General features: G+C 34.7%; 1 protein-coding gene across 9 annotated transcripts in view; it reads left to right on the forward strand.

The window, feature by feature from the left end:
* The window catches only part of LOC148952344 (uncharacterized), a 363983-nt gene extending 342284 nt beyond the window's left edge, over positions 1–21699 (forward strand). For all 9 annotated transcript variants that reach the window (XM_089089795.1, XM_089089796.1, XM_089089797.1 and 6 more), the window contains 3 exons: positions 13327–17441; positions 18392–18434; positions 21289–21699. In XM_089089795.1, coding sequence (XP_088945921.1) covers positions 13327–17441; positions 18392–18433 — 4157 coding nt within the window. In that variant the 3' untranslated portion in view covers position 18434; positions 21289–21699. The remainder of the gene's footprint in view (positions 1–13326; positions 17442–18391; positions 18435–21288) is intronic.
* Positions 21700–27324: the final 5625 nt, after the last annotated feature.

Raw genomic sequence — 27324 nt, forward strand, 5'->3', positions numbered from 1 at the left:
AACATGGGAATTCCTGTACATGCAAGCAAATAACATGGGAATTCCTATACACGCAAGCAAAATAACATGGCAAGTACAATACACTCAAGCAAATCAGCTTGGAGTTACTAGACATGACATAATCTAAACAATGAATTTCAACACGTTAACGCGAAGCAAATAGTAAGTAATATTCACGAACGTAAATAGCATGGGGATACAAAAAAATGCACCCACAAGCCATCGTACAACCTCAACTAGCACTCACATAACATGGGAATTCCTATACAAGCCAGCACATAACATGGGAATTCCTATACATGCAAGCAAATAACAAGGGAATTCCTATACACGCAAGCAAATAACATGGGAATTCCTATACACGCAAGCAAATAACATACGAATTACTATACAAGCACGCAAATAACATGGGAATTCCTTTACAAGCCAGCAAAGAACAAGAGAATTCCTATATATGCAAGCAAATAACTTGGGTATTACTATACGAGCAAGCAAATAACATGGGAATTCCTATACATGCAACCAAATAACATGGGAATTCCTATACACGCAATCAAAATAACGTGGGAATTCCTATACATGCAAGCAAATAACATGGGATTTCCTATGCATGCAAGCAAATAACTAGGGAATTCCTATACACACAAGCAAATAACATGGGAATTCCTATACATGCAATCATATAACAAGGGAATTCCTATACCTGCAACCAAATAACATAGGAATTCCTATACATGCAAGCACATAACAAGGGACCTTCTATACAAGCAAGCAAATAACTTGTGAATTCCTATACATGCAAGCAAATAAAAAGGGAATTCCTATACACGCAAGCAAATAACATCGGAATTCCAATACAAGCAAGAAAATAACATCGGAATTCCTATACATGCAAGCAAATAACATGTGAATTCCTTTACACGCAAGCAAATAACAAGGGAATTCCTATCCATGCCAGCAAAGAACATGGGACTTCCTATACACGCAAGCAATTAACATGAGAATTCCTATACATGCAAGCAAATAACATGGGAATTCCTATACACGCAAGCAAATAACATGGGAATTCCTATACATGCCAGCAAATAACAAGGGAATATCTATACCTGCAAGCAAATAACATGGGAATTTCTATACACGCAAGCAAATAACATGGGAATTCCTATACACGCAAGCAAATAACAAGGGAATTCCTATACATGCAAGCAAATAACAAGTGAATTCCTATACATGCAAGCAAATAACTTTGGAATTCCTATACACGCAAGCAAATAACAACGGAATAACTATACCTGCAAGCAAATAACATGGGAATTCCTATACACGCAAGCAAATAACATAACCATTTCTTTTATTCAAATCCCAACCACAAATCAAGTTATCGTATATTGAACCACCTCTGATTGGCTCATAAAAAATGCCCACGTCAAACGATACATTCATTGTGCAATTCTTATCAAAAACAAAAAGCTTTATACCCCTTTTTTCTAATGAGAGTTAGCTTTAGCAACGACACATTCCTAAAAAAACTAGTCTTGACTAAAGGCAATTGTCCAAAAAATCAATTACACTAGGACCGGTATTGCGTACTCGTTCCTCTTTGAAAGATGTATTGACCTCTAGATTAGAATTACCTACCAGAAAAACCTGTTTGTACGGGGGCGCAAGCAAATCCAGACGAGCAACTCTACTTTTGATAGGATACCGTCTCTACTTTAAATTAAAAAAATAGCTTTTTGGCATGTTTTGGCATTTTTTGCTTTTTGGCCCTGCTTTCAATAAAAAATATCAAGGTACTATCATTTGAATATAATAACTCCCTGTGCCCCACCCCCCCTGCGGATACCATCTTCTTGATAGGATACCGTCTCTGCTTTAAATAAAAAAAAATAATTAACTTATTGGCATCCCTGCTTTCAAAAAAAAAAAATAGAGGTATTATTATTTAAATATGATAGCTCCCACCCCCCCCCCCTCCTCTGGATACCACCTTGCTAGGATTCCGTCTCAGCTTTACATTAAAAAAAATAATTTATTTAATAATTAAGTAGGTCACTATATGGTTCAAACAAACACTCGAAATAACGTTAAATAGCTTAGTGTTCCTTGAAAAAAATTGAGTGTATGAGTAAAGGGATACGAAGACAACAACAAAAAATGCGAAATTATTCAGATATACCTCAAACTATTGGAAAACTGAGTCATAGATTCGCCGTGGCATTCAATAAGATCCAAAGAATCAAATTAAAAGGGAGCACACACAAAAGACAAATTAGGCCAGTAGCCTATGAGAAATCGCAAAATACACAAGACCATGAACAAGTCCCAATGGGGGGCCTTGGGTCTATCAAAATATTTCAATGGTTTCCCAGGGAATTTGAAAGTATTTTTTCCATTTCCACTTTAAATGAAAAAAATAAATATCTTTTGGCATCCCTGCTTTCAGTATAAAAAATGAGGTATTATCATTTAAAAATGACTGCCCCCTATCCCCCCCCCCTATAGCTAATAATTTAAAATTTTTTAATGAATCAAATTTTTTGGGTACTTCCGTTTCAATATTTAATTACCCAACCTTGTACATAGCTTAGTCTATAATTAAATTTTGTCTCAATAGAAGGTTTTTTTTAGTGGTGGGGGGGGGGGTAAAATATTTTAAGACAGAAGATTATATTTTCTTTAATCTATTAGCGCTCAACAATTGAGTATTAAACATTAAGAAAATCTTATCTAAAAACAGCAAAAGAAAAAAAAAATTCTGCAAACTTACAATTCATCTGTAGAAACGATCTTTCTGCAATCAATTTCAAAATCAAGCTGTAGTGAATGTTGCGTTCTATAATTCTATTGAAATTGAAAATAAAATTCTTGACTACGAATGATGTTAGGACTTGCAATTGGGAAACTGGATTTGAAATGATTTAAACTCATTTCATAAAGACGATACTTTTTTTGTCAACATATGAAGAACTTTATATATTGCAATATTCGCAATGCAACTGCATATTGCATCTGTCTGGTTTTTATGCAAAGTAACAAGACGAAAATTAACGAACCAGAGAGTACTGAAGAATTATGATATGCAAAGTAATATTTGGCAGGGAAAGTCACTGGTGACAAATCGCTAGGGGTGGCTCCGTGATTGCGTGATTTTCGGGGATTCGGGGAACCAAATTTTTTTTTCGGGGTGACGCATAGATTTTCAGGGAAATGCTCGAAAATTTGGGGATAGTGCAATCCCTACTTGATTTCAAATCAGGAAAATCGAAATACTAAACCACACAAGAAGGAAAAGCTCCGACTTTGCGGTTGACGCAATAAAGAATTGCCGCAAAATTAATTTAAAGTCGACCAAACGCCGCCGCCTTTGCCGGCGGTGGCGCGCCTGCGGCTTGCCGGTGGCGTTGCGACACTTCGGTGGCGTTCGGTCGATCCGCTGGCACGGCACCGGGGTCTAGTTGAGGTGGTTGTCATCCTCTAAGACCTAATTTACAGAACTTGCAACTACGTTAAACAAAATGGCTATCTCAAAATTTTGATTGGATGTGTTTGGGGAAATGGTGGGAATGAGAGGGACGTTAGTTGCTCTCCAATCACATTCAACTATTAAAAAAGGCACTAGCCCTTTCAGTTTCCAATCAAATGAGCCCTTTTGAAGTTTCTATGACAACGCTTTCAATAAAAACCTTATATGCCCCCACGGCGTAGCTTACAACCCTTGCCCTGAGGGCTGGGGGGAGGGGGTTTCATACTCAAAGACTTCATTTCCAGAACTTTCTACTATGTTGAACAAAATGGCTGTCTGAAAATTTTGATTGGATGTGTTCGGAGGAATGGTGGGTGTGAGAGGGGGGTTATTTACCCTCCAATCACTTTCCACTATGAAAAAGGGCACTAGCCCTCTCAATTTCTAATTGAATGAGCCTCTTTTGAAGTTTTTACGACAACTCTATCTATAAAAACCTTATATGCCCCCAGTGCATAACTTACAACCTTTGCCCTGGGGGCTCTATGGGGTTTGTCATCCTTAAATACATAATTTCCCGAACTTTCAACTACGTTAAACAAAATGGCTATATCTAAACTTTGATTGAATGTTTTTGGAGAAATGGTGGGCGTGAGAGGGGGGGCTAATTACTCTCCACTCTCTTTCGACTATTAAAAAGGGCAATTTTAATTTCCAGTCAAATGAGCCCTTTTTGAAATTTCTACAACAACTTTCTATATAAACCTTATATGCCCCCAGGGCATAATTACAACCCTTGCACTAAGGGCTCTGAGGGGGTTATCATCCCAAAAGACCTAATTTGCCAACTGCCACTACCAAACTCATTAGGCCGAAACTTGGCACGTGACACTCTCGATATATATTTGACACCCAATCTCCATTTGCATATCATTCAGCAGCTTGTTTTATTTACTCTGCGCTAAGATATCTGTTTAATTATGTATGGACAGCTATTAGCTAGTCTTGACTCAGCCGTTCCCTAGATTCGATCAATTCACAGAACAATCACATTTCACCAAAAAAAATTTGGCCATAACTCTTAGAATTTAGAAGTTCCGAAATTTAATAGGGTGTATAGTACTTTACGTCAGTCTCCAGCTTCTCGATTTCTTTCCTAATGTAAAATTCCTAATGTAAAATTTGGGATATCCTGATTTTCTCCCTCCCAAACTTTTGCATGGATTTTGTTTTTGTACCCCAAATATCTCGTGGCCCACATACTGAGGTTTTTTGCTTAAGAATGACATTTGGTGCTTTGTAAGTAAATGCTACCCCCTAAAATTATTCTCAGATACCTTGTCAACGTCTAGCATATTCTCATCTTCTTTCTAGAGTTCGTATGCTATTGCACCATACTTAGCTATGTTCAACCATGTCGTGTCACTTATTCAGAGCTTAAATTTTGTGTTCATTTATTTCTTTTTTTGTGCCAATAAGCTGCGAAACTGATGTCAAATTTCAAGGTTACATATTTATTTTTGAAACCAAGAAAAATAGCCAATGGCTTAAAGTCATATATCTAGGTTCATGAGATTACTATTCTTAAAGATATACTTTCTGCAGCTAGTTAGTGATTAGTAAAGTAATGTCAGTCAATGCAAGCGCAGCCTTCTATACTACTTTCGTTAATATTCTTTTGGTCTTTGAATATGTGTTTTGATCTGTTCAAATTAATTTACTGAAAAGCCTTAAATAATTTTAATATTAGTTTTATTACTTATTCCCTAGCTAATATTAAAAACTTGGCTTAGGGGTATAAATAAATTTTAACTTTGGGACAAAGAAAAAGGATATTGCCAACCGTGTTGGAATCGGGGTCAAAGGAACTTAATTGCCACGTTTCTTTAGTAGCATGAAATGGAACCTGTGCAAAAAGTCATGCTTGCTTAATCCAAAAAGAAATTACATAAAGCCTACATTGATGAATGTTCATTTTTGTATTTGGGTGCTTACAAAAATCTATTGGCTTGAATCTGTCACCCCAGACGTCTCTTTTTACCATTTCTAATCAAAATATAAAAAAAAACGTAAATAGGAAAAAAATTTGGACACCAAACTATTGTACGTGCATAAGTACTATCCTAGAAGCTACTGAATAATTTTTTGCTGGTTTATTTTGTTTTTTCTAACAAACAGTTTTTGTATCTGGTTATGTTTTCAGGATATTGCCACAGAAGCCGTTCCTTTGATTCAAGTCGACGGGATAGCACCGGCATTGGAAACTAACGGTTATACCGAAAATCGGATTGATAGTTGGACCGATGTAGAAGAAATTACTGACTCGGAGGGTAGCGAGGAGGAAACTAATAATCTTCAGATATCGAAAACCGCAAGGAAAAAGAGGACAAAAAAAGCTTCTTCCTTATTATCGGCACCTGCTAATGACGAAGAATCGCTCACTGACTGTGAACAGATAGATGTAGAAGAGGAAAACGTCAAAACTAATGCTACTTTAGCAGAATTACCCAATTTTTATAAACAATTGAAGCCGCAAATAATCGAAGTCGTTGATGACCCTTCAGGCAAAGTTCAAATCAATAAAATTACCTCCGGTATTATTGTTCGTGAACTTGCTGACATCGCGGCAGCTGGAATTTCAGTGCCACTTCTTGATACAGATTTAGCGGCTGATGATCCATTGACTGATATGGATAGTATAGACGGAGTTTCAGATTATGACGGTGCTGGCATGGAAGTAGAACTTGAACAAGCAATATTAAGCAAGTATGATATCAGTGGAAATACTTCGGAAATTCATGAACAAGGTCCTGTTTCATTTACTCCTGGAATAATTATACATCCAGCCGGCGCTTCAAGTTCTTGCAATCTCAAAGTACCGACTATTTCAAATGAAGCTACAACTGATACAGAAGAATTTGGTGGAAGTGACGATGAAAGTAGTCAAAAAGGGGGGCGCTTGTATGTTGTTGAGCGAAATCTTGGCAACCTCACTGATACTGAAGATATTGAACTAGATGCTGGTACACCAGAACGAAATAGAACGCCTTCCCCATTAAATGGTCCTCTTCGGAGATCCGTTGAACTTCAACGAATTTCAATCGAGGAAGACGAATTAGGAAAAGTTCTAATCAGGACTGATGCAATTCGGGATAAAACCCCATCTCCGTATTTGTCTGTGCAGAGTGAAGAAAATGAAGTTCTGACAGATCTTGAAAGCTATGCAGCGTCCGACTCTGAAGATGAACAGCCGCGATTTCAGACCCCAGAAGTTGAAATGTTTGATGGTGCAAACATTAATGTTCACGATAAAGAACTTTTGCTTAAAGTTGACACAATGAGTGACAATGGCTCCGACATTTCAAACGATGTGGAAGTAAATACCACTTTGCAAGTACCCTCCAGTGGATTACAACCATTGACAGACACAGAAGATCTAGAGACAAGTGACATTGATGAGAGGAATATTACGGTACGCGATATTAAAAAAGAGTTCTGTGTATGCATTCCCTTGAGAAAGAGCTTGAAAGAAAAATGTATCTGCCGCAGTCAGGATGGTAGCCTCGTGCAGCTTAAAGATGCTGATGGTAAATTGCTTCCTCGGAAGTATAGTGGCGATTGTTGGTTTCATTTCAGTAATGAAAAGCTTTTAGATTCTACCCCATATGCCCAAGAACATTTATTTTCACTTATTTACCCTCTTAAGCACTCAGAGTCATGTAGTTCATTCCCAGTAGATACGAACAAACATCAAAAGGGTGCTGTAACCTTTCAAGTTTATGGTGAAGAAAAACCTCCTAGTAGACCAAGAAGTGTTAAAGACCTTCCTGCTTTTTCTTTTTTTGAAAATTTGTCCAACAAAACGTGCAAGCCAAATAATCGGTATTATGACAATTTTTCTGGGTTAAAAAACAAAATAACTCGTTCACAGTCTTTCCAAGTCTTTGAGCGAATGCAAAGTCACTAATAATATTTTAAGGGAAAGTGATGGAATTCTGCAATGGCTTGCCCTCTGCTATTAAGGAAACGAAAACTTACGTAAAGACTACTTGCATTTTATAACTTCTTAGATGCTTCAAATTTGTGGACTAGTTTTTGCTGTTTATATTTGACCCTGTAGTTTTCATTTTTGATTGCTTTGTTGTTTTCTTTTTTCGTTAATTAAAAGTATACTATACCGGTTGTGATGTATTGCAGAATATTTTGGAACTAGAGAAGCTAAAATATGGTGTTTTCTTGGTTATGAGATCTATTTTCCTCGTATCTTAAACCTATTGAAAATATGTTCCACCAAAACGGTTTTTTTTTGTAAAGCATCGGTCTAAGGTTTAAAAAGTATCCCAAAAAAAGCACAGTCCTCAATAGGCTGCTAATATAGAACAAGAGTCATCTTCAAACTCATAAAATAAAAACTAAAAGAATTCTTCTTTAAATTTAGATCTAACATATTCTCACTTTTTAGCTGTTTCCTTTTAAAACGTTTTCAAACGGTTCGCGGTAACGAACTCTAAGCAAGGAGTGACTCGGGCCAATACTAAAAAAAAGGGAGTTTTTGTAACAACTAATACACAAAAAATATATCTATACTGATTCTAAATATATGAAATTCCTTGAGTTTAATGTTACCCATCAAAAGCTAGAAGACTGAGAAAATTAGTCTGATTTCCGAAAAGGGGATAAACACCCCTTGAAAGTCGAGCGATCTTTATGCAAATCACAAAAGTAGGTTCACCATGCATAGAACCCTAGTGAAGAGGTTTTAAGCTCCTATGCAAAAAAATGTGGAATTTTGCCTATTTTTTTTTAGAAGATAGATCACGCCTATGTTGCTGCCCACTTTCAGTTGGAAAAAATTGCTTTTTTCTTTAAATAAATTTATTAAGAAAGCATTTTTTACAGTTTTATTTATAACGCTGTATATATTTTTTGTGCATATTTTCACTTCCGGTGTACGTCTTAAGTGAAGTGTTCCCTGCCCTCTCCCAGAACGTGACTATTTTTGCCAGGTATTAACACTTCGCTTTGTATTAACTTGTAACATTGTCTAACTTATCTAAAAATTACGTTAGAATGGGGATTTACACTTTAATCAAAATCATCGATGTGTCAATGGCTCTGTGTTCTTTGGAAACTTACTTTGTAGATAACCGATTTTTGTAGGAAACGATTTTTCTGCCTAATTCAGGGTCCCGTTAGGACTGTTCTTTTGTATATATTTTCAAGTTCGAATTCGCGACTACTGTAAAGTTGTTAAAGGCAATTCTGTGAAGTATCACTTCGAACAACTCATAGTCAAAGAGAGTGATTTTTCTTTACCTAGTGTTACATAGTAATTTTGACAAATTACAATTGTTTGGTGATTCTTGGTAATTCTTAAAATTGCTTGGTAATTCTGCTGCAAAATTCCTTCTATTAAGGGAACATTATAGTAAAAAAAAGTAGTATCATTTAATTCCCCATTAAAAACTTTCCAAATATAATACTCCCTACCGTGACGATTGCAGCCCTTCCCCTCCACAGGTGCAGATACTGCCCTAGGCTACATTCACAACCTCATGAGAAAAAGCTATAACAACAGAATTCTTCCTCATAATACACAGACAATTTATATGTATCGAATCTTCATGACCCCAAGTTGGAATTTAATATAGCACTTTTCAGAAGTTCTATATAGTCTAGGGCTATGTTTGGTCCCATTAAGGGGTAGTTGGGGAATTGTCATGGCATGAAAAAATATATTTCAAGAGAATTTTGATTGGAGAATGGTGATGTTCTTTCGATTTTTGTAGTGTTTCATTCATAGAAGGAATTTAGCTGAAGAATTACTTTTCATTTTGTTCCAATTTTGTTATAAAAACAAAAGGCTCAAACAGGGAGCATCCGGACATATTCATTTTAAATTTATGTACTGTCATATTTTTCTATGTTTTTCCTTGTATTTTTTTTTCGGCCCACTTCCGATAATAAAATAAACAAATAGGCAATGTAGTTGCCTCTTCAAATTCCCAAAATAACAAGCTCTCTATGTCTGGTGTTTATGTTACTCAATATCCCTTGTTGCTGAGAAAACTTCTTATTATAGCATCCTTATATTAATTACAGTTTCCAAACAAGAAGCATTCTTTTCAGAAAAGAATATCGTATTTCCATGTTCTTTTTATTATTAATCTGTCCATAGAATCTGTTCGGATCGTTAATACTTTTTATTGCTGAGTAATCAAGGCTATTTATTTCCAGAAACTAGAACTTTTTCTGGAATTTATTTTAAAATGTTTTTATTTAAACTATAAGTTTAACTCCGCTATCTAGTAATTTTTTTAATTCTAAGACCACGCTGGCAAAGCACAACATAAATAAAACATAAGCAATGACAAAAATAAATTAGAGGAAAATTTGATGGGGTGGTAACTAAAAATTCATGCGAATATTTTAGTCGAGACCTCCACACAGTCGTCTTCGGTGCAAAGAACAAGATATAATATATAACATAATAAATATACACAAATATAATAAAATGTAATATAATAAAAATAATATAAAATATAATAAAATACTCAAAACGAAAAGAAAACTAAAACGATTAACCGTCACTGAGGACGGCTGAACCGAGGTCTTAAACAAGCATCTGCATTCATTTCGTGTTTTCACTAGCTTGGATTTTCCCCTTGTTTGTTTGTTGTTCATTGCTTCTTATGCCTAGTAATTGTTCCCCACAATGATTGCAGGGGGGTTGACTTTGCCCTTAGATTTTAGAAACACTCTTTGGTATTTTCATTAAAAACTACTTTTTCTTAATATTTTCATTAGCAAATTGAAAAATAAACGATAAAATAGAAACCTTCCTCAATTTTTGAAAAATACAATTGCGCCCTCCTTCTAAATTTTCGAGAATTTGTGCCACTAAGTGATTGTGAATAGTGTTTTCTCTTTACACTTTACCACCAAGCCCGTCTTTCAATGCTTTTCTATTTAATTTGCAGAACAGATGGAGTGTGAATATTCAGCAAAGAAACTAACAGCATTTATATTGATCTACTTATGACAGAAATACAAATACAGAGAATATTTTTTCTCATACCTTATGTGCCCTAGTTAGTTACTTTGGATACAAATTACTCATAGCAAATACTTACTATTAGTATTTGAGGTAACTCCGAACCTATCACTTACCTTGGCTCATATAGAAACCAAGTCTTCGGGGACCAGTGAACGACTTCAAGTTGAAAATTTTTACAAATAGTCAGTAAGTTGTAAGAATGAATTAAATACCAAAATAATTACTGTTCTTGGGTAGTTTTTATTAAGAGTGAGTAATAAATGAGCTATGTATATCATGGGGGAAATATTGCATTTGTTTAGTTTTGTACAGTAGTAGTTTCATTTTAATGCCAGATGGGGCAGTTAGATTTCATTTTCAAATAAAACAAGTGAGGAATCTGAAAAAAAAAGTCTTAGGTAGTTTCTTTGCTGCTTGTCATACCCAGAATATGAGCAAGAGTATCAGAACCATTCCTAGGACTGGTGACGCCCGGGATAATTAATTACAGTGCCCCCTCCCGACTCAAATCTACACAAAAAAAGCCAAATCAAAGTGAAAAATTGGGTCAAAGTGGGTAACCCCCCAGCCCTGTCCCCGCCCCCCCCCCCTGAACGGCTCTGATGAGTAACGACGAAGACCGTGCTGCCTTGCCATCCTACGAGAACAAGAAGTTTTGTTGAAATGAAACTTTTTGTGTACAGAGAGACAAGAGAAACTGCTAAGCGAATATATTGACTGTATGCTTTATAGTAAACTATATAAATTATAGTTTTAAGTTGAGAGGAAAACCTGAATGAGAAACATACAATTGATTGAAAAAGGGGTTCCAAGAAGGGGTTCAGCGTCATTGCTCTTGATTTTTTAACTAATTTGTGAAGAAATTATTTTAATTGTGACTAATTTGTGACGTTGTTTCTACAGTAAAAATGAAACCATGAACCTTCAGTTTACCATCTGTGTACTTTGATATGGTGCATTTAACACATATGGGATATCTGAATATTAGCATCAAACTTACAATATAGACTTAAAATTCTCAATAGTTTAATTAGTTTAAGTATAAGGCTGGGAAAAGGGCTGGAGGAAATTCAGTGATGACTAAATTAAGCCTTTTAGGCTTGCAAACTCTGTAAGTAGGAGAATCTGGAGGCGGTCCTAATATAAGAGCCGCTAGTCATTGTTTTAGGCACAATACTTAGTAACAGAGATGGATCTGCCCAATATGTTATTAATGCTTTACAGCACTTACTATCGGCACGATGGAGAATCCTTAATAATTGTTTCAAGGGGCAGATATGAGCCATGACTGTCTACCAAAAGAAATTAATGGGTAAACGACAATCCTTATTCTTGTACAGATTATGGTACTTACGTATTATACCGACCACACTCAGGAAGTGAAGTTAGGTAATCATAATGAAATATACCAAAATCTGATGAAAATATAATACTCTAGTGGCAAAATTATAGAAACTATAACAGAGAATTATGGAAAGCAGGCCGCCCAGGATGCATTGTATTAAACACCTAACCAACTCTATATATTAAATATTTAGTTAAAATATACCTGTATAGTAGTTTATCTCACTGAGACTAAGCTAATTATCTCCGAGCGGACAAACAGAGACCGGTTTTAAACAGATCAAGAATAACTGTGTGGTCGGTATAATACATAAGTACCCAGATTCTCGTTCTGCCGTGGAAACTAAGCTAGAGCTAATAAATGATATTATGAGAAGAAATGCCAGCTATTTATTCAAAAGATTATTCGATCCCTCAATAAAACAATATTCTTTTTTGGAATGCTCATCAGCATTATTATATTGAAAATAATATTGAATTTTTTTTTTTACCCTTATTGATATTTGCAGTAGATGACGCATTAGGAAAAAGTTGTAGTCAAAAGCCCTAAAATAGAAAGGAAAGGAATGTACAGTCGTTGTAAACATCTGATGTTATAATAATTTAACTTATGGGCCTATTGTCACCTGCTATTCCTGCTGGAAGAAATCTGACTATTTATTTTGGATCTGTCTAATAAATAGTATTACTGATCTTTGCCATTTCTCATCAGTCAAGATAATTTCAGAAGCTCCTTAACCCAGTAACATCGAGTCAGAAAAAATTTGGGGGGGGGGGACGGACAAGATGTATTTTTCAATATGTAGTGGTGTGTGATTTTTTTTCTATGAAAATCCTAAAAAAGGTGTTTTTCAACGGATGTACCGAAAGGAGATAATTTTAAAAATACAAGTGGGCAAAAAGATTTAAGGGGGCAAATGCCCCCTCCCTGTCCCTTTGATTGACGACCCTGCTCCACATCTCTAAGAAACTGCTGCCTATGTCGCTGTCTCTTGCTGTCAGATATGGAAGAAAGAAATTTCAATGGATGATTTCTGCCTCCTTAGTCCCAGTTGGATGCTGTTTGTAATGCTTTGAATTCGAGTAAAAGAAGACTATTAGAATGCAATCCGGTTTTTAGTTATTTATATTATTATCGTTATTTGTTTAGTAAAATAGAATCCTTGTTTAATCTTTTTGATCAGGTTTTACATTTATTTTTCTACTTTAAAACTTGAGTGGTGTCAGTTCTTGCCTAAAGATGCAGGTATTATGATAAAGAAACCATAACATAATGCATTTTAGTTCGTATCAGTTGTTTTAGCAGTAAGTGAAATAGCATTGTTTTTTTTTTCAAAACATATATAAAATTAAACTATCTCTTTCATTTGTCCCATTCTTTATATTCTGTTTGTACTATTTTGAAATCATTAATCTATTAATTTGTTTACCGTGTCTACTAACCCACTAACTATTTTAGATACTGATCAAACACAACCGAGGCATAATATGGACTCAGCCGAAGTTTCTGGGCAACAGCAAGGGCGAACAAAAAACGAAAGAAAGCACAAGAGATCGGAGTCTATTTTTAAAACATCGGAAACAATTTCGTTCAAAAGCGAATGGGAGAATATGACTCCCAAGAAAATGGAAACAACTGAGAAAACAGTCACATTTTCTAGTCATATCACGGAAGTAGTTGAAACAGATTTTGAGGACAAATCAAATGACTACGAAATTAAAATTTCGCAGAAATCTAAGTCTGATACACGTAATGAAGTTATCGAAACAGTTGAAGAAAAGGTCTTTACAACTTCGGACTTAGTAGAAGATCCCAGATTTCCTACCACAGCGGAAGGGGGTGACCAAAACTTAAAAGAAGAGAATTTCTCAGTTGAAACACAAAATCATTCATCAACTCTGGAACCTGCCTCAGAATCAGACAAAAATATTCCCTCTGGTGATCAATTGAATGCCAAAAACTTGCCGCAGATAAATACTGACGAACTTTTAAAATCTAGCATAGAGGTTTGTAATGAAAAATATGATGTTGATATTGAGCAAGATATTGACATCAATAACTCAGCCTCTTATGACAACATTGGCTTCATAGGGATTGAGAAAATAGATACCGAAACTTCAGAAATACAAAGATGCAGGAGTCCGTTTGAAGTGGATAGGGAAAACGAACAATTTATTCCTGAAAGTTTACCATTGGACGGGGAAGAGAAGATTTTTACGCCAACGGCTACTGTTATTGAAGTTATTACCAGCCCTCTTTCAGATAATCTTGCAGCTGGTGAGAATACACTACTTGAGGAAATTACTCGTGGTGAAGATTGTGAAGTAAGTTCTGAACTTGTCACGATCGTGTCAAGCGTTCCAGGAAATCTCCAAGGATTGAAAATAGAAGAGCATTCAAGCAAAGAAGAAATACTTGAAAAACAGATATATTCCGATATGTTTCAAATAGGTTTGAAAGAAGTGTCTGAAGAAGTAAAATTGGAAAAAAAAGGATTACCTGATGCACTTCCTTCAAGCAGTTATCCAGAAAGAACAGAAATCGAGCATTCTCCAACATCTGTTGCTCAAGAGTTCCCTGATCAACATATCAAGAGTAATAAAACTGAACCCAGCCCAAGTTTGAATTTCATAGTTGCTTTAAATCCTTGCTTTGAAGTGCTCGGAAAATTTCCTAGCGATGAATCGAAACAAGCCATCAAGATCACTGAACCTAAAAATCAAGATGATATCCGTAGCATCGCTCAATCTCTGGTAAATGTCATTTCTGAGGAGGCTCAAAAACGTGTTAACGTATCTCGAAGCTTTCGAGACTCTCCTCTTGAACAAAACGAAGAAAGGACAAAGGTTGTCCTCTGTGAGACCAGTATTAAAAAAGTATTATCAGACATAAAGGATAATTTGGAATCTGCACGTGAACAAATGAAAGTGTCTTTGCAGCAGCAAGGACAACCTTTACCAGAAGAATCTCCTTCGGAATATTGTGTAAGGTTTGATAGAATAGATGATTCAAATTTATACGTGGAAGATGACCCAAAAGATAACGTCATTCGAACGACTGAAGAACTGAGCCCTAAAAAAGATTCAGTAGTTGTTGATCAGAGTCCTAATGTCGTAACGTATACTGAAGTTGTAACTGAGACAATATATACAGTGAAAAAGCCTAAATCTGGGCAAGCTGCGTATGTATCTTCTTCGAGTAAACCTCAGAGCCGTGAAGGGTCTAAGGACTATGAACAAGAATATATGGTTTCACCATGCCGCTCTCCCGTGTCTCTAGATCATAAAAACTCGGATCATGATGCAGCCTGTAGCACAACATCTTTTATTCCAACAGAATATGACACGGCACATTCGTGTAGATCTCACACATCACAAGAATATTTTTCAGCTGTCAGTTCACTATCATCAAAAGACTCGGGGAAGTCCATTGATTCTGAGCAGGCAAGCTCTGCCAGTTTTGATTATTTCAGCGAAACAACGGATACAGTCCTTGCATCTTCTAATGACACACCTGCTCATCGGTTTGATATTACCATTTCCGAAGATTTTCATGTAATTAAAAATGAACTAAATGATACTCCTGTTGATGAGGATTTCAGTGAATCAGCAATATTTGGAAATGCCGAAAACCTCACAACTGTAAACAACATGAAAAGATCTGCTGAAATGACTTTCAGTCCAGAACAAAGACAATTTGTCATTGATCGTTCCTTTTCTGAGGACTCTTATAATTTGAAAGACTCGCCAGATAATATTCCTGGAATTTCGATGCAGGTTATGGATGACATTCCTGTACTATCTATTACCGGAACGGAGGACCTAGAAGATGAATTGCAAGACGTTGTTTTCTCTTCGAATTTGCAGGCTCCTGATATAATTATCAGACCTGGCACACCAGAACCTGGGGCTTTTGCCGTTTCTTTGCCACTTACAAAAGTGAAAGAAGAAACGCCTAAACAAGAAAGTGTTGCCTCTATGCAAGAGGATAATTCTGAAATAAAAATAGTGTTTTCTGAGGTGTCAATAAAAGAAATGGAATCTGCTGGTCAACCAAGAATCCATTCCCATAAACAATATAGCCATCCTTCTATCCCGGATATGAAACAAAAATCCTCTTCGACAATAGAAAGAAGATATAGCTTTCCAACTGAGGATGACTTCCAATGCCTAGATGAAGGTAGTGTCTCCAAACGCAACATTATTCAAATTAATGAAAACGTGTCATTAGATATTGAGGACACGAAATTTGAGGAATCTAGCTCAAATATAATGCCTCCTAGAGCAATTGTCGCTAAACGGATCGATCCTGAAACTGTGTTGGGAACTACTTATTCCTATACTATGTCTTTCGAAAAAGAAGAGAAAGATATTACTGATTTAGATATTCCAGAAGAGGACATTGAAAAAGAGAAACAGTGGATTGCAAGGCAGTTTGATGATGTATTGTTACTGCACCACGATCTGGAAGATATTGCTGAATGTGCAGAAGACGGAGAAAGCACAACGAGTGGAGAAAGAAAAGACCTTGATAAGCTAAAAGAGTCTTTAAGTAGTACACCAGACTTCGACATTCTTGGCGGACGTAAGTTTTTTACAAAAGGTGGTGAATTTGATGATGTATCCATATTCTCTTTGCAAGAATTTGAGCGATTGGAAAGAGAAATGCTTCTTGAAAATATGAGAAGGCAAAGTGGAGAAAGTGGCAGTGGTTCAGGTGACTCAATTAATTTGAAGATAGTCAATGCTAAGGGCCTGGGAGACAATATTTCTGTTAATTCTTTGACAGAGTTCGAAAAGCTTGAAAAGCAAGTCCAAGATTTTGTTAGAATAGAAGACAAAGCTAAGTTTGAAGAAATGTTACTTTCTGAAATTGAAGAAGGCCATGAAAGCATGGTTTCTGAGTCTGAAAGCTGTGAAACAATTTCACAGGCAGCAGCCAATCCCAATGATGGAGATGATACAGATTCTGAGGACTATGAACAAAGAATGTTTGAAATCGAGGAAATCATTCGACAAGCTCAAACTAATATTCAGCAATTTGACGCAACTGAAGGTTCCGAATCCAACCAAGAGGAAATGCAGCATAGAGAGCGTATTGATAGCAATGAAAAATCAGAATCTTTTTATTCCGAAAATCTGGGTGACGAAAAAAGTCGTTACCACAAAGAAATACATTCTTATAGAATATCGGTTGCGGGTGAACTGCCATCGACCTTCTCTGAAGAGTATGAAGGGAACACTGCCCAGAGTTCCAAAATAAATACTGCCAAACATTGGACTGAACACGGAGAATTCCTTGCAATCGATACGCAAGAAATGAGTCGAAGTAGCTCTGCAGGAACTCGTGCTACTGGGTACGACTCTGATTCTTTGATGTCAGGGAGCATGACAAGTTCAAATTCAGTAGCTTTAGTAACGAGCACAGAAACAATAGATGAGACAAAGTACGGTATGACTTCTTCTACAGATACAATTCTTGAAGGAGGGACTCAAAATATATTTGAACAAAGTGGCTCCTCAGAAAGCCGGGAAATGGCTCAGAGCTTTGGGTCTGAAAGGCTCACGTCTAAGGTACTATATAGATGGAGTTTGGCCTAACTGTCGTCCAATCACTGTTTTATTTGGAATGAAATCTCTGTATTTCATTTTGCATGTTTAATTTAGTTTTATGTCTGTTGCCTGAAAAAAAAAGAACGCGATCTTCTTGGTTTATTTTATTTGCTTCCTCTATATGTTGTATTGTGATATAGAAATCTTGTTGCACCACTCCTTTTTGTTTCCGGGATTTTCCCGTTTTTATGTTTTCTTCTCTTTTTCGCTTCTAAAATAAAAAAAGAAACAAAGCAAACGAGAATTGCTTTTTTAAGTTTGTTTTTCTTTGTTTTTTCTTCTTGTTTTTTCGTTGTTTTTCTGCCTTTAATTCAAATTCACGCTGATAAGATCCTTGAAAAGAATTGACATTTTTTATTATTATAATTTTGATCGAAAATTGATACCCTAAAGAAGGCAAATAAGTTTTCAGCAGAGAAGAAAAAAATTATTTTGTTCTGAGAAGAAACGAAGGGCTCATACAAATTGTTCATACTACGATGCAATTACGATCTTTTTGCAAAAAAGAATATTACTATTATTTTTTTTTACTTCATCCAGAAAGGGGTCGCATATCTGTATTCATCACTACAAGCTTAACAAAATAAAAAGTTGTCTCCCGTTTTTGTGACGCAATACAAGTACTGTAAATATTGAAATTCTGCTCTTTATTTTTCGTATTTTTTTTATTTTTCTTTCGCTCTCTTTATATATATATATATATATATATATATATATATATATATATATATATATATATATATATATATATATATATATATATATATATATATATATATATATATATATATATATATATATATATATATATATATATATATATATATATATATATATATATATATATATAAGGATATTTTGTTATTTCATAAATACTTATTAAGCCAAATTAATATATCAAACTTTTCCAGGGCCAGCTAGAGACTCAGACGCCCCGCCCAAAGCAAAACTAAGGTAAATAATATTAGTCTTTTTATAATATTAGGGTTAACGGTATATCTGCACCTATACGAAGGCAGAGTCAATTTCCAACTCCCTTACTGGAACTCCCTTATTCCTAGATTGTTGAGGTACCTACCCTCCACCCTCTTCTTTCATAATGGGAGTAACTTGTAGACTGGTAGAAGTGGACTGAAAAATTTCCCAACCTTTTAAGAGAATATTTTGATACTGAAAGGTGATACATTCTTTCCACTTTTAAGCTATTTGATTTTCCATAGTTTTCTTTTTTGTTTTACTTTTTTTTTACTGTACGTATGAGTCATGCTTAGCCTCGTCACTTCAAAAAATGTGAATCCCACTACTACTATTAACAACTAACTGTAGCATCAAGCCGCCTGAGGCTATCACAAGCTGCGCACGCTCCTCTTCTATCGCAACGTATTTAAAGCTTCACTCTTTGCCCCCTCCCATTAAGTTCCTTTCAATCATTCTTTATGGCCTCTTTTCAGTCCATTAGAGGGCAAACTGTTCTTAGTTTGGCTCTAGATGGATAGCAAAAAAAAAAAAAACACAATCTTCGGCTTCATCTGTAAAATGTGTCCTATCCACCTCAACATTTCTTCCGTTGTAGCCCTAGAAAGTCAAACGACTGCCTAAACTATTCTTATACAATTCCTCTGGAAACAATTTAACAAATATTACTCTCCCTTTCGAAAACTCTTTTCAATTGTGGAAAACACCATAGGCTTTCGCTAGTCCACTTATACATCTTCACTGTATCCACTATCTTTACTAATAATACTAACCAGATAATTCAAAATTGTTGCGAGAGGAACGGAAGGGTTTTGGGCCTGACAGCCACATTCCCTGCGTCTAATAGCGGGTTCACGTTGCAAGAGATTAGCACAAGTTGAAAGAGCATACGCTCTTTTTTTTTCTAGCTCAACTTATAAATTTGCCGTATTTATAACTGGGAACTGCTTGGCTATATCAACGAAACTATCCATAAAACTTTAAGTTCTAGTTGGTTCTGACTTTGTTGCGGTTGTTTTCTTTCTTTTTTTTTTACTGATTTAAATAAAATCTTTGTCGTTGCTGTTAAGTTAAGTCGAATTTTTTTTTACAAATCACCTTATTTTCTCATTAGAATAAGCTCAACTGCTCACTAAAAAAAATAATGCATGGAATCAGGAGTGCCAATTGCGGAGGGGGGGAAGTATTCCCCTGGATTTTGAAAAATAAGCTTTTTGGTATTTTCAACGAAAAAAAAAAAATCAAAAAGAAAACAATATTGCCCTCTACCCTAGATTTTGAAAAATACCTTTTTTGAATTTTTGTTTTAAGAATTGACAAAAAATTTCCCCCCCCCCATACATTCTCGTGTATATGTGCCTCTAAGGAAAATTCAAACGAAGATACAGTGCTGGTTTTAATGTAAGAGTCATTCTGCAAAAAATAAGATCCAGATTGTTTTCACACGTGTGACATACACAAACAAAAAAACAACATATTACTGAAGTATTTTGAATCAGGAGAAAAGGAGTATATATAACTATCTGGCATCTGCTAAATGTGTGAAGATCGCACACTTAGCCTATAAACATTAATTATAAAATCAAATTTTGAGTTTCTTGCCTTCTCAGCAAAATGTCTCCTTTACTGTAAATTGTCAGTCCTAATTTGTTATTGACTGCAATCTCAATTAAACTGATTGACCTGGGAACATTCTAGGTAATAAAAACGTTTTAAGACCAATTTGGATTGTAAAATTTAATTAATTACATTTTCAGCTGTAAAAAAATGACCCTTCGGGAAATTGACCCTTCGGAAAAACTTTTAGATAGAGTGCTATCGATGCAATAATCCCTTTGGTCTTATAATCAGGAATAACCTACACACGTACGTTTGGAGATTTTGAAATCTGCAGAGTTCCCTATAATTTGCATGCAAGTTTACTTTTGTTTTTTGAGGAATCATTCTCCTCCATAATTCCTTGTGTACGTGCTTGGATAAATCTATCGTCAAGCTGGGAAAATAGCATAATATTTCATTGCCTTCAGAAGAATATGATGAAATAAGTAATTTCTGAGACCATACTAGGTAAGCATGACAAGATGCTTACACATCTTTTTCTCATCTTGTTATGAAGTAAGATCTGAGAAAACATTTTGGAAAGTGTCCCCTTAGAAGGCTAATTTAACTATTCAGGAAGAAGGCTTAAATATTGCTTTAATAATGGTATATAACGTCCTGCAATTGAAAAATGAAAAGTACGAGTCTGTGGGTTTTGGGAGGTAGTTCTCGGTAAATCTGTATTCCTGTACTAGACAGCCTTTATTGAAGTTAGTTTTCCTTGCAGTAGACCTGCATCCTCACGCACTCTATCATCGATAGAGGTTGTGAGTTATCGTAGGTCTTATATTATCTTTTTCTTAAATTGTGAGTAGACCACCGTTTGCGTGTCTTAATTGACCCGGGGGTCAGTTTGCAATGAAGTATTTTCTAATCTTTTAGCAAAAATAGTGGTTGAAATTCTAGCCTAAGAATTCGTTTAGAGAAGGAAAGTGGACCCAACCACTCCCCCCCCCCCCTCTCCGTCTTGGATCTACCACTTCGAAATAAGTTGCATACAAATATTAACGAGTTGCCTCATTGATTAAGAGGGAAGACACAGGTTTTCACATATTTGCCTAAAAATTATTAAATTATACATTTTTCTTTGTATATTAATATTTAAAATACATACATCCTTATTGGGCTCATATTTAAGGGAAGCAGTGTTTTTTATATTGCATTTATTTATGATATAATAGGCAATGACAAAATTTGTGGAAATATTTTTACTAATTGACAATTATTGTTCCAGGGCTGATGTTGCATCCCATAATCAGCTTGTCAATGCTGATCGTGTGGCTTGTGACTCCGATGTACTTTGACAAACACTAGAAAGCTACCACTGATCATTCTCGCCACGAGTATTGTTGTCTTAAAATGAGCTTTATAAGTAATTTTTCAAACTTCTATTCATTTTATTATTAATTCTGCTGAGTTTTCTCTCCAACTTTCGTCTGTGTGAATATTTCTATTCAGGAGCTGTGCATAACTATTTCATTTTTGTTTAGCTAATTGCGGTGTTTTTTTTTGTTTTTTTTCCTGTACCTTTTTCAAAGCAACTTGCAATACTTAGTTTATGGCTATATTCTATTCAACTTGTTCAATGTAATCAAGTTTCTGATAAGTAATGTAATGTTTGAAAATATATTTGCTTAACGTGTAATTTGGTTTAAAATTGTAGCTAATGTAAGTACGATGTAAGAATTCTGATGTAGGTACGATAAAGGAGCTCTGATGTAGGTACGTATGTTTACTTTTAAGGGGGAACGGATGGAAAAATTCCCGGCTATCTCTTCCATGTTAAATATTTTTGACTTGTCTGGCGACAAAAGACGCATAAAGGCATCAATTTTGGTTTCTATCTGTTCCCCTGATCTAGCAACATAATCTGAGTTTGCAATTTTTTTTTCCGGGCTTTCTAAATTAAGCTTTTTCGTGCAAATTCCATTTCAACTTGTCTAAGAGAACGGTACATACAATTTTAATAAAATTAACATAGACTTGTAGAGGATTTTGAAAGGAACAACTTGACTTTTATTTTTTTTTTTCATAATTAATTCAAATTTCATAAGTTTATTTGTTTCTACTAAAAGTTGTTACCATCAGTTTTATATTAGAAACTCCTGAGCTGCTGCATATCTAGTTGCAATAGGCGGGCATAAATACCAGTCTTCAGGTGATAAACGGTCAGGGTTTCAACTTGTCTAGGCTGGCATGATAAGTGAGTGTTTCAACATATTATGCAAATGGCAATGCTCCGTCAAATTAGGTTGCAGTCCAAGATTTTGAAAGAAGAGAATGGCAAATAAAGAATAACTTGGCCTAGTTAGTTCAAAAAACTATTTTTTGTAATACAAGGGCGCTGGCAGAAAATTTTCTGGGGGGGGGAGGGGCAAACGCCAAAAAATAAGTGGTGGTTGGGTGACATGGAATATATTTCGTGAATTTTTTTTTTCGTGGGAATAAGTTTATTTTTAAATACTTATAGAAAAGAACGCTCAAATAAAAAGAGCAACTATATTGCCTGCAAAATGAAACAAAATACAGCAAATTTTAAACCGCAAGGATTCCTGGTAAAAGGATCAATTTGTTTTATCAATAATATATTTAATTATTATGCATTTAATTTTAAAAGAAAATCAAACTCAAACCAAAATTACAGATAGATTGCTTTCGTATATTATACGAGAGACTTGCCTTTATACAATTTCCTACGCCTTTAAGCTCTCTACACAAGGAGTAGAGATGTTCAAAAATCATCCTGCCAGCACAGATACCACGTTTTGATTTTATAACGGCCATGTAAGATATACCTCTTTCATAACAGGACAATTCTTCCCCTCAAACTTAAATCCGTTATATATTCATACATTAAAGAAAAAAAAGTAGAATATCGAACGAAAAACAAAATTTAAACTTACTATCCAGTTGTCAAATTGACCCTCTTTCTTTTTATTGATCTATTCAAATAAAAAAATGAACAAGTTCAAAAACATTTTCGTCACAAGGGAATCTTATCAAATAGTTTGTGAAAAAAAACTGGAAGTAAAGAGTGACTTGGACCAATATTCACCAAAACTAAAAATTTAATTCTCGTGACAATTGCTACCCCGGCAGTATTGGCTTTTTATGCTAATTCTAAATATTTAGAATTCTTTTATTTTAGGGTTACCCACCTAAAACCAAAATCTGAGAAAAATGGCCTAATTTTTGAAAAAAGGGACCGCCCCCCCCCAAAAAAAAAAGCAAGCGATCTTATTCAAAAGATCCTTATTAGGTACATAATATCAGAGAAAATTCAATTCCTGAAAAGCCAGTTAATTTAAAAGTGTGAATAACTATATTTTAGGCTTTCCAGTTGTAAAAGAAGCAATGCCACACGGTGGCAGTACTGGATTCAACCAAGTTGATTCGCTGTATTTGTAATGAAATACTCGTAAGGCTTCGTTTGGCGATCTGGAATTACGGATCAGCTGTAATGAGGGGGGTCAGTCATTGTTTAGGTGGGGTTAGGGTAGATTCCTAAAAAGTAAATTTTAATAGACAAACTGCTTACTCTTCACGAGGTTTCAGATAAATTTTTAAAGAGGTAGGAGGAGTAGGAATTAATTAAATTGTTTCGCTATACAGCAAAAATGTTACATTCCCATTTCTACCAGCAGAGAGGTGGATAGCAGGGCAGGTAATTATCAGCCCTGCCAGGAAATTTCTTCGGAGTGGCAAATACTGCAAGGAACTTTTTTTCAGCAATTTTAAATCGTGTTATTTTCTTGTTCTAGTTCTATGAAGTACTTCAATGTATTGAAACAAATCTATGTAATGAATTTACAGATAAGAAAATCTTATTTTAGAAGTTGTGATGGCTTAAGTTATGTTGAAGATGAAAATTCTGACAGAATTTCCATCCACACAAATAATAATACTTCTGCTCTTCCAACTGAAATTATTTTGTAGCAATATCAACAAGAACTTCTTACCAAAATTACTATTCATCGCCAATTTTTTAAGTAGTCCATATTCAAGTTTTATCCAAAATTGGAATCAAAGATTTAAACGTAGGGTGGTATTAATGAAAGTACAATTATTGATTTACACATTTTAAAAGCAAGTAACCACAGATTTAAGAGACAGTTACCTTAAATTATATCTTGGGGAGGCCTAGGTATGATTTGGAAAACAATCAGAAGTTAAATAAAAAAAAGAGCATTTCGACTGAAAGCAAGAACAGATATGAAACCAATCTGAAAAGAGTATTATTTACATGAAGAGAACTGTCTCCTTCTTAGCTCCTAACTCTTAATGGGAAGTTTGGCCTTTTTTCCAAATTTTGAAGAAAATTTGCAATTGGAAAGATAAGATTTTTCAAAGCACTAAAAATACTTTTTTTTAATAAGCAAGGTGTTGAGAAGGGGGCAGTCCTGCTTATATACAAAGTAATTTATATTTACTTGAAGTTTTAAACTTGGTCCTTACTTTAGTTGATAATTCTTTCCTATTTGTTTAATTACATTTCATGAAACTGTAAAGTTTATGACTACAGTACTTATGGTAACGCAGAAAAAACGATCAATATTTTAATGATCTCTGTTTTTATTTTGATGGTTATTCAAACAGCTAGTAGTAATTATCTGTAAGTAAGGAGCGACCCTACTCAATAGTGACCGAAACTCTAAAAACGGAATTTTTATAGCAATAGATGTCTCAAAGGAATTCGCGTATTATGCTGATTCCAAATTTATAATCTTGGTAAAGTTTAGTTGGACCCATCAAAAGCTACGAGCCTGGGAAAATTTGCCTGATTTTCAAAAAAGGGGGAAAGACCCCTTCGAAGTCATAGAATTTTAATGAGAGTCACAACATCAAGTCCGTCAATTTTTTGAAATTACTAAGATTTGTGTATTTTTCAGCTAAAAAAATTTAATTCCAAACGTAAACAGACTTCATTAATCAGTTTTGTTTGGATTTGTATGGTAGATCAAATTTTCTAGAGTATCATATTGAATTCGACTAAGGTGACATTTAAAGTAGCATATCAAATAGTAACTCGAATCAAAGGTTGGAATTACGACAGAAAAAACTAATTTCGACAGAAAAAAAACAGAAAAGCTAATTGTCTTTTTGAGTAAAAAAGAGAGCAAGAAATTTGGGTTGATTCAGTTGAATAAAGTTTAATTTACATGTCTACAAAATGCGAAAGCAAAAAATTGTCTATAAGCATTATATTTTAATAAGAATTTTATTGTCAAATTTGTTTCGTAATACATTTCTTTTGTGATTTTCCCTAGCTAGAAAATTTTTGAGGCTGCTACTCTATTCTTAAAAATACCAATGCTCAACATATGTGTTACCCTCTGTATCTAATGTTTTTCCAACTGATACCAATAACCCTTGTGTGATCTTTGTTGATAAACATAACAAACAATTTTTGTTGAATCTCAAACAATTTTTCTTACAGTGTAGTGTATGTAAGCATTGCCTTTATATCAGTTGAACATCCCCCTCATCATGCCCTGGAAGTTTCAACCTAATAGCCAACCGAACTTAGTAACAAACTTTGACATCTTAGTTTTTATTAAATAAAAAAAAAACAAGTTTTTTTTTAACTGAAAGTAAGGAACGACGTTAAAACTTAAAACGAACAGAAATTATTCCGTATATGAAAGGGTAAGAGCGTAAAGCGTTACTTTAGCGTAAAGAGCGAGGCGTTGAGGAGGGGAAAGCCCCTTTCATATACAGAGTAATTTCTGTCTTTTTTAGTTTTAACATCGTTCCTTACTTTCAGTTAAAAAAAAATGTTTTTTTTTATTTAATTTTTGAAAGTTTTTTAATTAATAAAGGTTTTGATTTTGGCTCACCATGCATGAATAATTAAAACAAAATTTGCATATTAATTTTAATTTCATTTGGTTAAATGGCTTTTTCGAAACTTGCTTAATTTTATTTACGAACGTTTTTATTAGTAATAAATATACGTAACTTACGAATTAACTTACGTAACGAACTTCTATATTCATAGATTTTTAATACGTATATTAGGGGGTTCTCCCCCTTGTCAATACCTTGCTCTTTAAGCTAAAGTTTGAATTTTGTTCCAATTCTTTAAAAATGACCCTTTAATCACAAAGTTCGTTAATTAGAATAAATAGCTCTTATGAAAGTACTAAAAAATCTTTGGCTTAAAGAGCGAGGTATTGACTAGGGGGTGAACACAATCATATTCGTAACATTTTCTGTTCGTTTTAAGTTTTGATGTTGCTCTGGGGTTTTTTCACCCCTGGGGGAAAAAAACAAACAAACAAATAAACACACATCCGTGATCTTTCTTCTGGCGAAAAATGCAAAATTCCATATTTTTGTAGATAGGTGCTTGAAACCTCTACAGTAGGGTTCTCTAATACGCTAAATATGATGGTGTTATTTGCATTAAGGTTCTATAACTTTTAGGGGGTCTTTCTTCCTTTTTTCGAAAATCAGCCAAATCTTCTCAGGCGCGTAACTTTTGATGGGTAAAACTAAACTTGATGAAACTTATATATTTGAAATCAGCATTAAAATTTGATTCTTTTGATGTATCTATTGGTATCAAAATTTCGTTTTTTAGAGTTTCGGTTACCATTGAGCCGTTACTTACATCCTTACTTACAAGGACTTGGCCTTACTTACAGTTCGTTATCACGAACTGTTTGATTACCCTGATCCTTAGTATGAAAAGAGGATAAACATAATAGCTAGGTCCTGCTTGAGGAAGTTTACAGAATTTTACCTCAGGAGACACTAACATCTCGTGAAAGGCAAAGATTTCAAGAAGGCCAAGAATGGAAAGAAACTGTGCCCATGGAGAAGAAAGATTCTTCTAATTTATCATCTTTCTCCATAATGCATGTTTTTGCTGAATACTTATAGTTATTCAAATGTTTTCCTAAACCTAACTCTGTTGGGATGTTTTCAACTGTAAAATGCTTGTGTACCTCTATTTGTCACATTTTTTTGGACAAAGTTAAATTGGAAGCAAGTCTAAAAATTCAATATATAAATTTTCAAAGGGTAATAAGAATTTTGCTGGTAAAGTGTTTAGTGTAAGTTTCACATTTAGACCCTTACTATTTTATGACACAACCAGGTTCGAACATTTTTCCCTTTCCTAATTACAAATCCTGTGTAAACAATTAAAAAATTGCACAATATATAAATTGTCAAATAATTGACCCTAAAGAATATGGGCACCGGCAGGGGGGCCATGCCCCCCCCCCCTGAAAATTTGGTACTATAAATTAATTATAAGGAAACT

Source organism: Artemia sp. Qi Xiang Cuo, chromosome 5, assembly GCF_049724085.1.
Source record: "Artemia sp. Qi Xiang Cuo chromosome 5, ASM4972408v1, whole genome shotgun sequence".
In the NCBI taxonomy this organism is placed as follows: domain Eukaryota; kingdom Metazoa; phylum Arthropoda; class Branchiopoda; order Anostraca; family Artemiidae; genus Artemia; species Artemia sp. Qi Xiang Cuo.